The 12,025-nt window shown below is 33.0% G+C and overlaps 1 protein-coding gene across 1 annotated transcript; it reads right to left on the bottom strand.

The window, feature by feature from the left end:
* Positions 1 to 7,937: 7,937 nt before the first annotated feature.
* On the bottom strand, positions 7,938 to 9,564 carry LOC149577955 (chalcone synthase-like). The gene is made up of 2 exons (XM_089826784.1): positions 9,119 to 9,564; positions 7,938 to 9,030 (listed from the first exon to the last, which is right to left on the bottom strand). The coding sequence occupies exons 1-2, from the start codon at positions 9,312 to 9,314 to the stop codon at positions 8,033 to 8,035; spliced, it is 1,194 nt and encodes a 397-aa protein (XP_089682910.1). The 5' UTR covers positions 9,315 to 9,564; the 3' UTR covers positions 7,938 to 8,032.
* Positions 9,565 to 12,025: the final 2,461 nt, after the last annotated feature.

Below are 12,025 nucleotides of genomic sequence, written 5' to 3' on the forward strand. Positions count from 1 at the left end.
CCTACTATTCTATGACATGGGGGATTCTACTGTTTGGGTGTTCATGGGGATAGTGCCTTGGCCACTGCTCTTGGAACTATCTTGTGTGTCTTGATAATAGAGTCTGGTGGGCACCCTATCAAACTAAATAAATAATGAGGCTTGCACTTCTCTGCTGCTCCAATTGCCCAACTATTAACCCCAACACGACTACTGAATTCCATGCCCTTTAAAATAGTAGGGTTCTTTTTCATACTTATCAATCGAATACAATGGCCACTAAAACTGTTGGTGATACTTGCTCTGACATGCATGGGTACAACTAAATTTGGGATCGACCTATAGTTTCTTTAGGCTCCTGCCTTTCTTGTTTCCTCTGTGACTATCTCTGTCCCAGCCTACTAGCAAAGTCTGTTCTATAGATCATTATAAACTCATAACTACCATCAATGGAAGCACTCCCAGTGGTTTCCCTTTCAATAGTAGGGGCCATGGAAGCTACACCCATTTCAACAGCAATGCTAGGGGTAGCCACATATCCAATGGCAAGGGCATGGGCAAAGGTTGATATATATATAGGGTACAACTGAATCTGGGACTAACCTATAGTTTCTTTAGGCTCCTATCTTTCTTGCTACCTCTATGACTATCTCTATCCCAACCTACCAATAGAATTTGTTCTATAGACCGTTATAAACCCATAACAACCATCAATGGAAGCAATCCGAGTGGTTGCCCTTTCAATAGTTGGGGTCATGGAAGCTGCACCCATTTTAGCACCAATGGCCAGGGTAGCCACATTTCTAGTAGCAGAGGCATGGGCTAAGGTTGCGCGCACGCGCGCGTGTGCATGCGTGCGTGCGTGCGCGCACATATATGAAATTCATAAAAATTAATCTCTTGTACTATCTTTGAAATTTAATTTCTTATCAATAAATATGAAAAAAATGAAAAAAAATTGTACCCAAAACTAAAGTTTGTTTATAATTTTGATAGAGTTAAGTCCTTAAGAAGAAATCTATTATTAAATATTAGATGCTTTCTTTAGGTATAGATGGAATGGTTGGAATAACTATCATATTATTGAAATCTTAGTAGTATTTCATTAAACTTCCTTTTCAATCTCACTAAATATCATTTTCTTCATAGAGGAATATATATGTATTTTTATCGATAAGACACTGAAACTGAGGTTAATTATTATTAGTTTTAATTAATTATTATGATTATTAGTTCAACTTGAGCATATTCAAACTCAAGACCTCCAAGATAAGAGGCTCACAATTTACCCTTGTGTTGTAGGCTCTTGGCTTCTTCATAGAAGAATATTGGATTGTTAATAGAATGAAATATTTTTCTATATACATACATCCATATATACATTCATAATTGTGATTTAAAATAATTGTAGTATATACACATTATTAAATATAATATTGTTTGATTTAAGATATTTACTTTTATTTTACTTTAATGGGATAACATAAATAAACATTAATAAAAATTGCTAAAAATATTTACCATTATAAAATATTAAATATTTTGTGTAATATTTAAATTAAATTTTCATATTTTAAACATAACTCATCAAATATAAAATTTAGTATACTACTCATATTTTTCTTTCTTATAATAAATTGTAAAAGGTAATTGAAAATTATTTTATGCTATAATAGCAAATAAAAAGAAAGGTTGATGACACCAATAATGAACCATTGAATATGGTATCATGAGTAGATCACAAATTTTCAGTAATCTTCACACCTTTTTATTGTAATCATGCATTGTACAATGTGATCTCAAACATTGATTGAAGTATCTCTTCAACATTTTAATATTTTCTCATAACTATTCTCTTCATTCTTATAATGGAATATGGAATTTTTCTTCTTTTACTTAAATTCAAAGTGATTCAATCGAGTAAAACATAATGAGGGTTTGTGGTATTTTATTAGTTCCAATAAAAAACAACCTCCTAAAATTGATTGAAAGAACTTGACTGCAAATTCATCAAAGTTGATTAAGAGAGGGAAAACCTATCTAATGAGGATGGTGAATGCTACCATGAATCATGCATTTTTGTTCAAAATTGCATATCACAAACTCAAAGTTGTGGCACTAGTGGGTGCCTTATATATAAAGCCATATACAACTAACCAAGTGCAAATACAACCAAGTCAATTAATGGATGTGCTTCTAACCACTTAAAGCCCCTAAGGGCTCCACTACATGACCATCAAGGCATACAACAACCAAGCTCAAAGTGGTTGATTCATAAGCCCTACAATAATTGATATAGTACAATACATGGGAAACATTGATTCTCTTCCTTTAATGATACCTTATTTTTATTCAAATTCAACAGTAACATGAAAAGCACGGCCCCCCCTATAAACTGTAGTGCGCCTAGTAAACTTTTTAATGTGACCAGTAGCGCTGGCGCGACATGCCCACCGGTACCACGGGGACGAGGGAGACTAGAACCCATGACCAACCCCCTGCAACAGGGAAGATTTAGCCAACCGAGCTAGGGCCCTCGCCCCAAATAAATCAAAATTTTGAAAATAGTTTTTGTTCAAATAGTTTTTGTTCTTAATTTATTCGTAATCTTCATTCATTGAAGTAAGAATTATACATATAATTTGAAGTTTAAAATATTTTTTAACAAAACAATATAACTTTAAGAACATTCACTTGAATATTTTAAATAGATTTTTTTTAATTTTTTTTATTAGGAATTAAAATAAATCAAAATTTTGAAAATAGTTTTTGTTCTTAATTTATTCATAATCTTCATTCATTGAAATAAGAATTATATATATAATTTGAAGTTTATAATGTTTCAAAAAAGGAATTTAACAAAATAATATAACTTTAAAAACATTCACTTGAGTATTTTAAATAGAATTTTTTTAATCTTTATTATCGAAATACTATGATACTATAGAACTAAAAATAATAATTTTAATGAGGAATGTTCTAGATTGTAGGTTGTCATTGAATTATATTATTTAATTGTTGGCCTTCATTCATTAAGAATTGATCTTCAAGAGGTAATATCATTCATATAGACCATAACTGTTTAAAAATTATCCCACTACCTATGCACAAACATTTGAGATGAAAACTTGTCTCAATCTGTGGTATTGCTCTCAACTATTGATGCAAATATGAATTGACAATTGTGTTGTTTGCATAGGCCCACAAATATAAATAATGTCAAAGTCAATAATAAATACTTGAGTCAAGGCTTATAATAAATAGGAAGGTATAAAGTTTAGAAAACCCACAAAAGGTAGAAGCTAGACTCGTCACCATAGCACACTTTCGCCAATAGAATTAGAGTCGAATATTTTTAGTTAAAATGAGAAAATTGTAATATATATTAAAACTTCATTAAAAGAAAAAAATTGAAAAAATCAATGTTGTGATTGGATAGTTAAATTGGAGAGTTGCTTTCAATGAATCCAATAGCATTCTATGACACGAATTGATAATAGAAATTTTATTTTTCATTTATTTTAAAATTATAAATTTTCTAGATAAAAATGTGTATAGTATATCATAAATTCTAGATTATTTATTAAAGATTAAATTAGTATATGATGTAAAGGTTATTTAATTCTAGGTATTTATTTTAATGGAATGACTTGATTTTTTAAAATCTTTATTTATTTTAATAAAAAAATTATTATTAAAGTTTACCCATTCTTACTATTTTTATATAAAGATCTTGTTAATAAGTAGCTAATCAATTGGACATTGAGTAATGGATATTTAATATTTCTTTTATTTGAAAATAATTAGGTCAAGAGGCATACTACACAATGGCAACATGGGGTTGAATGAGATAGTGTGAGTGTGTTAAAAATATAATGTTAAATTAAAAAAGCTATAGGGTGACAAATATTTGATTAATGGACATAACCTTTTGAACCATCATGTTTTATGCAAATAAATTATATAAAGATTAAAGTGCATTATACAATACATTTCAAAATTTAATTTTTTTTAAAGGAGTGTAAGGTGGAAAAGAGAAATAATAAATTATCAATTGATGTGTTGTAAAAAGTAGAAAGTTGGAATAATGAATCAAGCATACTAGCATACAAGTGGAAAGGTGAAATAGTAAATTATCAAGGGAAGTCATTTTGGAATAGTAAAATCAAGTAGAACTATTTTATTGCTTTGTTGGTTTGTATTTTATTTCTAATATTCTTTTTTTTTTGTGCACTAGATTTTTTAACATTATTATGTAAATACTAAAAAATATTTATATGACAATTAAATTATAATTTGCGGGTGCAACTTCTATAATAAGTTTATAATAATTAAATTATGAAAAAAAACAAACTTTTAAATTTATATTATATTTTGTATATTCAATACTATACCAAACATGTAATGTAATGGTTGAGCTATTTTAACTAAGTGAAAAGTTGTGGGCTCAACTCTTATAATATTTTATTATACTTTATATATAAATTCTATTGTATTTATTTCTATTAAATAAATAATATAAACATATAGCATGATGCCCTTGCTTGTTTCCTTTGTAAGTGGAAGTTTGTGGGTTCAAATGCTATTACTTTTAGAGTTAATGTTATTTTTTTGTATGATGCATTGCCCAAGAATAGATTTTGAAAATGAAGAGTAATTAAGACTGTATCAAACAGAGTATTCTTAGAGTTATATGACAAAATAATGTGAAAAAATGACTAATTCAGAAAGTGACGAGGTTATAAGTCCTAAAAATGTAGAGCATCAAATACAACATCATAGAGAATATCCTAGAATTATAGGACACAACATCATGAACAAATGACAAGATACAAAAATAAACATGAAGAAAGAAAACATCAAACCAAATTGATAGAGAAAGGAAAATCAAAAATTGGAAAAACATGAAAGTGGAAGAGAGTTAAGAAGTGATATAATATTCAGGTGAGATGAGAATACATCATACATGAGCATCTCAGGATAATAAAAATATATTGAGAAGATGAATTGAAGGAAATGGATAGATAACAAATATAAGTGGAAAAACCTTAATAAAATTGAGGAAAATCTTAACCACATGAAAATATTTGGATTAGTTCTAATGGGATGAAATCTATAGTGACACCAAATCTTTTGAAAAAAAACAACTAATAGACCACAAGATGTAATAAATGTTGATTTACGAAATCTTAGTTCACAAGAGGAGTTCACATCCCAAAGAAGAAGATAAAGATAATTTCAAATAACAAAAACTAGAATGGATCAAAGAATAATGAATCTACTAAAAAATTTGACATTGACTTGAAGACATTTCAAATAATATTTCAAAATGGAATAGATAAACCTACTACCCCAAGCATATGTTGACCCTATGGAAAGACATATTATCAATTAGTGAAAAAACACTTAAGTCATCCATGAAGGTTATTTAATTTACTGCAACTGAGCTTTCCTTCAATCAACATGCTTCAATATAGCTTGAGCAGATTGAGAATATCCTATGTTAGTTGAGCACTATCTTATGAATAGGCATCACAATGTAAAATGAGTTCTTAGTGTGAACCAAGCTAGCAATTTGAACCAATTTCGCAATATTTTTCCAGTTCTTAGTATGAAGTGAGCATCTAGTTTAAGCAAGGAATCTAGTGTTACCCAAGTGCCAGAATATCACCCAAGCTCAATGAATTGTAGGTGCATTAGAATAACACTTAAGTGCATAGTGTGACCTGAGCATCAATATTCAACCAACTTGAAGGTGTAATTTAATTATTGTAAAGACACCTCTTGTTTGAGCTAACTTAGAACAAAAACATTATTTGATGGTTATATAAGAAAGGAAAATTGGTTTGTTTAAGAACGTGAGTAAGCATGTGAGAAGTTAAAAACATGAATGAAAAATACATAAGCAAGTGAATATGGAAAACAAGAAATAGATAGAGAAGAGAAGATTGAGTAAGTACAATACTAAACAGTATAAAGGGTAGAGAAGGGACATATTCATCATAATAAGGTGATTACAATCTTCAAAGGATCTATATCAGAAAATCAAGTTGCAAACAAGGATCATCCTACTGATTGTTGCCTAATAGTTGCATCAGGTAAATCCTCTAACAAGGTGGACCTAATAGTCCTTTGTAAAATCTCTTAATAGAGTACATACTTCATGGTATTGTAAAATCATTTCACAAAGTGGACCTAATAGTCATTCATGTTCCTAACATAGTAGATCACCAGAAGTGATCAATTGTAAGCCTTAACATGCCAACTTTATTATTGCATTAGTGAAGCATTGTGGGTGTCATCCCCACCCTAGTTTTACCTTCTCTTTGGAGGGTTTTCAGGATACCAAATATTGTGTCAAAGTGTTATGATGTTGATTTATTTATTTCTTTATGTTCATGCATGACAGTAGATTAAACAATCTAATAAAGTAAAGTAGAAATATTCAAAGTGAAAAGTTTTAAGTGGCTTCTAATTCACCCCCTCACCTTCTCAATCTCCTATATGTCATTTATTTTCCAATAATTGGCATCAGAGGAAGGTTCTCCTATCAGAGAATTAACATCTTGAGAGTAAAGAACTAAGGAAATGAAAGTGTGTGAGTTAGAGAAAGCTATTGAGAATGACAAACTTGATCTACATATGGCTATGGAATGAGTCAAGAAACTCAAGGACCAACTCACTCACTCTTTGAAGAGAAGAGAAGAATTGGCTATATAGATGAATGCCAATCTATACATAGAAGAAAGAGTAGAAGACCTTTGCAGAGAAAGACATTCAAAAGAAGTAGATGCAACCATAGAAGATTTATTATGAAGGAATGCCACTCTACAAGAAGAAGTAAGAAAATTGAAAAGAGAACAAAAAATTCACTCAGTCAAGCTATGTGAAGTCATGGAAAAAAAGAACAAAGTAGTCAATGACAAAGAAATGGAAAATGAAGATAAAATATTACTTGCAACAAGATTAGATGAAAAGACCAATGAAATCTTGCAGTTATCTCAACATCTAGTAGACATGTCAAATCAACTAGATGATGCAAATCATCAAATCAACAATCAAAGAATAAAGAATGACATATTCCAAAATGAACTAAGAATTGAAAAGGAACTCAATGAAAGAAGGTTAAGGTCATAAGAAAATGTGAACCAATTGTATGAACAAACTCAAAGTAGACCTAAAGCCACTATTGGCTTAGGGTATACTACTCAAAAGGAATCATTACACAAGGAGCACAGAAGAACAAAAGTCCAAAATGAAGTAAGAACTAAAAAGGAACTCAATGAAAGAAGGTTAAGGTCACAAGAAAATGCAAACCAATTGTATAAACAAACTCAAAATAGACCTAAAGCCACTACTAGCTTAGGGTATACTAATCAAGAGGAATCATTACACCAAGGAGCACAGAAGAACAAAAGGGCTACATGTAGCAATTTTGGAAAATTAGGTCATACATCAAACGTTTGCTAGAGTAATACTATGCAGCCCAAGTTCAAAGGTTATTGCTATAATTGTAACAAGTATGGACACAAGACAAATGAATGCAGAACCAAATCAAGGTTTAGAGAAAACTGTTACACATGTCACAAGTATTGTCACAAATCTTCTGAGTGTAGATCAAATCAATGGAATCCAAATAATCAACACAATGGAACCAAATAAATAATGTATATTGGTTGGGACTAGAACACCTAGGGAAGATGCCATCTATGTGGAGAATATAGCCACATTAAATTAAATTGTGTAAGGACACACTTCTGAAAAGAGCGGACCAAGTATTGTACTGCCCATAACTCTCCTATTACAATCTTTGTTCCATAGAAATAAACATCATCATCCCAAACACACTAGTGAAAAAATTATGCTTTGAAAAAATACATCAACTTTTTACACTTTTAGCCTATAGAGCCTTAATATGTAGGAGTCATCCTCCCTCTACAAGGAACTAAACTAATAAAGACAAGTAGTCAGCATCTTACACCACAGTAGTATAGCGAATACGGCTAAATTAATGACCACACCCCTGTTATTCAGAGGATGATAGAAGGATCGTTTAAGGCAGGAGAGGAACGCTCTTGAGAACCACGGTCTCCAAGGTGATTCCGGGGCCGAATCCAAGGAGCACTCCCATCTCCACCCCTTCTCCCGTCGTCACACATCCATTTTCCTTAGACGACTTCCTCATCTCGTCCAACACGAACAGTACGCTGGCACTCCACATGTTCCCGTACTCCTTTAACACCTCTCTACTCGCCCTCATCTTTCTCGGATCCAATCCGAGCTTCGACTCCACTTGATCTAGAATCGCCCGCCCACCTGGGTGCACAACCCAGAACAGTTCGTTCCAGTTGGAAATGTTGAATCGCCCGAATGCCTCCACGAGAGCCATTTCGACGTTGTCGGAGATGAGTGCGGGCAACTCCTCCTTGAGGTGGAAGACGAGTCCGGCCTCTCTCGTGTGGCCGTCGATGGTGCCCTCGCAGTGGGGCAACGTCGTCTGACAAGACCAGAGGAGCTCGAAACAGGGCTTCTCTATTTCATCAACGGGGTCTGCTCCCACGATCACGGCCGCCGTGCCGTCGGCGAAGATGGCGTGGCCAACAAGACAGTCGATGTGAGTGTCGGATGTGCCACGGAAAGAGGCGGCCGTGACCTCACTGCACGCGGCCAGAACTCGGGCTCCACGGTTGTTCTCCGCGATGTCCTTGGCCACTCTCAGCACCGTCCCTCCCGCATAGCACCCCAGGTTGTACATCATCACTCTCTTCACTGATGCCCGCAGCCCCAGCAGCTTACAGAGCTGGTAGTCCGCGCCGGGCATATCCATTCCGTTTGTGGACGCGAAAACCAGATGGGTGATCTCCGACTTTGGCCGCCCCCATTCCTTTATCGCCTTTAAAGCCGCCTCTTTTCCCAGCCGCGGCACCTCCGCCACCGCCATCTCCTGCCGAACATCCAACGAAGGGGCCATGTAAGCGCACATGCTGGGGTTCTCCTTCAGTATCTCCTCCGTCAGATACATGTACCTCTTCCTTATCATCGACTTCTCGCCTGCAACATAACATTCCCCGCAACAAATAAGACATAGAAATGTAAATCAATGAATATTAAACTATGTAAATGTGGTTCATGGGCTTACACATTCTCTTGAATTTCTCCTTGAGCTCGACCTTGTGCTCGCTGTTGGTGATTCTGAAGTAGTAGTCGGGGTATTCGCTCTGCTCAAATACGTTGGGAGGAGTGGCAGTTCCGATGGCCAAGATGCAGGCAGGACCATCAGCCCTCTGGGCGTTCCTCATTGCTTGGAAATCCACCATATTCTTCCCCCCTGGCATGCTGCTCTATCTATAACTAGCAGCGCAGCTAGATGGTTGTAATGCAATATGAAACTGACTAATATGCTTGGGATGTGAAGAAGGGCGTGTATTTATAAGCAAGAGTGGCTCATGAGGAAAACAGTAGAAGCAACTAAATGAAGAATTTTAGAAGCAACTTTGGTGTTTCTTTTATGATAAAGGCTTCAGATATGTAATGTGGGTAAATTAAATGAAAGCTCGGAACATTACTCCCACGATTAAGTGCCCTTGGACTGGACCTTGCACAACGTTCTTATTATTATTATTATTATTATTACGCTTCTTCGCTTTCCCCATTGGCTTTAAACGCATGTTTTATAGACACAAGGAAGGAAAAACAACGTGTCCCGTTATGAAACGTGCGTTTTTGTTTGCTCTTACACGTTTCCAGCCTTTAATGCCGACGTTAAAAAGTGAGTAGTATCGGATTAGGAATTCTGTGCAGGCAGACAGAATGGGTGAAAGCACTGGCTACGCAGGGACGAAAATGCACCCAGCCGTTTGGTTGCCGTCAGTGCATTTCCGTCAGCCTCGTCAATCACCACGAAAAGAAGTCGCAAATTTCAAAGCAGTTGAACAGCGAAGGAAAGGTGTCAGTGTCTTGAAATCACCGTCACATTGCAGTCAATTGCTCTTTGTATTTAATGTGTGATGTGACTAAGAGCCGGCCATTGTTGAATCTTCTCCCATGTTGCCCATTGGTTAGAGAACTAGTTTCTCTACCAAAGATATCCACAATTTTTAAGTCAATTAGAGTGTTTTCGATTCGATTCAATAATGGAATTTCTTTTAAATGTGACCAATTTAATGATAATAGTTGAACATATACATATTTTTTATTTTCTTTAAATGAATATTGACTTTGTAAGTCGTTTGAGTTGTTTATTTGTAGGATTCATTAATGTAAATTTTTCTTTAACATATAGAGATTTGAGCGGACATTTTATTACTATTATTATAATGTGATGTATAATGTCTTATAAATATTTATCCATTAATTATTATTATATGTACAAAAATTTATATGTATGCTTTTATTTTTTTAGTTTTATGCATTATATCAATTGTTATGTCTTTGCCATTTACCAATGAACACGATTCTATAGATGTATTTTGGTTTCAAGTCTTGATAGTCTTGTCTTAGGTTATTATCAGGACATATAAAAAATAATTATAAATGATGTAAATCTAACTCAAAATTGTGTCAATTCTCACCATTTCCTAAGGGTGTAGTATTTTGATTAGATCTTTGGATGGAGATGTGTAGTGATTCTTGTAATTGGATTGATATCCACGCATTCCAATGTCAGTGCTCTAGTAATTTTCAAAGTAGTTGCAACTTAGTTGGGGACTCCCAACCTTTTATTCCAATTTTTGTTTTTCATACTACATTTGCAGGTACATATATACCTTCAAAGATTCTTATTAATCTCCTTGATCTTGTTCATATTTGTTGTCCTCCTTACTATGGCCACTTGTTCTACATCTAGGGTTGATCATTATGTATATCTTCGTCTCCTTCTTTTCTAGGATCAACGAGGTTTTATTCAAGTAGAACTTTGTGCATTGGTGTGATTTTGACATAGTGGTGCCCATTCAATTTTAATACAATGGTGCTTATTTGGTGCATATTCATTTTTAGGATGGCAAGCTTATTTGGTATTACATGTGATTTCTAATAAGAGTATATTGATAAAAGTGTCACCAACTCTTCAAGTTAGATGACGAAGAAGTATGGTAGGTCATTTCCTATGTAGTGCAATATTTAGTGTTGGTGATTCTCATACTCATGATGGGTTAATTTATGAGCTTTTAATTAAACAGAAATAAAATAATCTTATTTAATATTCATAAATTTAATTTCATATATAACATCATTTTAGTCTTATAAGAAATAATAATTGATTTTATTAGTTTTAATTTAAAAAATAAGATTATTAAATATTATAGATAGCAAAAAAAATTATTATTCTTAAATAAATAAGATAAAAAATATTTTGACAAATTTATAAAAATTTTAAATTATTTAGATAAAAATATTAATTAATATATTTATCAAAAATTTAAATTATATATAATATTACTTTAATATAAAAGGAATAATAATTAATTTTATTAGTTTTAATTTTAAAAATATAATTATAAAGTAATATGATTTAATATAATTGTAAAGTATTTATTAAACTTATTTAATGACAACAAACTAAGCAAGTATCAATTTCTGATATTCCTCTCAAGATTTAAGTGTGTGATTTTGAGTCAAACTCATTGACCCATGTTTCATGAGTAGTGATTCAACATGAATCCATCTCTCATGAGTATAAATGTAACACTTAGCACTCATTGGATCTAGGTGATGCTCATAGGGGTGAAGCACCAAGACTTTCTGAGAGATCACCCATCCTAGTACTACTCCAGCTTGAGTGCGCTTAATTACAGAGTTTGCTCGATCGAAATGATCTCCTACTTATCAAGTATCAATTTTTTGTACAAAATAATTCATAAGACAACCATGTTGAATATAATTTCTTAGACAATTAACCTACTTAATCATTTCATTTTATATATTCTATATCTTGTCATCTTATTTTCTTCTAAGTAAGAATGAGAAAAATTACGTGATTCTTAACCATATAAAATGTTACAAAAAAATTGCTTAATTTGACCATGTTATTCATAACCATACACAT

The sequence above is a fragment of the Cupressus sempervirens genome, chromosome 1 (genome assembly GCF_028749045.1).
Source record: "Cupressus sempervirens isolate cs-2001-9-10 chromosome 1, ASM2874904v1, whole genome shotgun sequence".
NCBI lineage: Eukaryota > Viridiplantae > Streptophyta > Pinopsida > Cupressales > Cupressaceae > Cupressus > Cupressus sempervirens.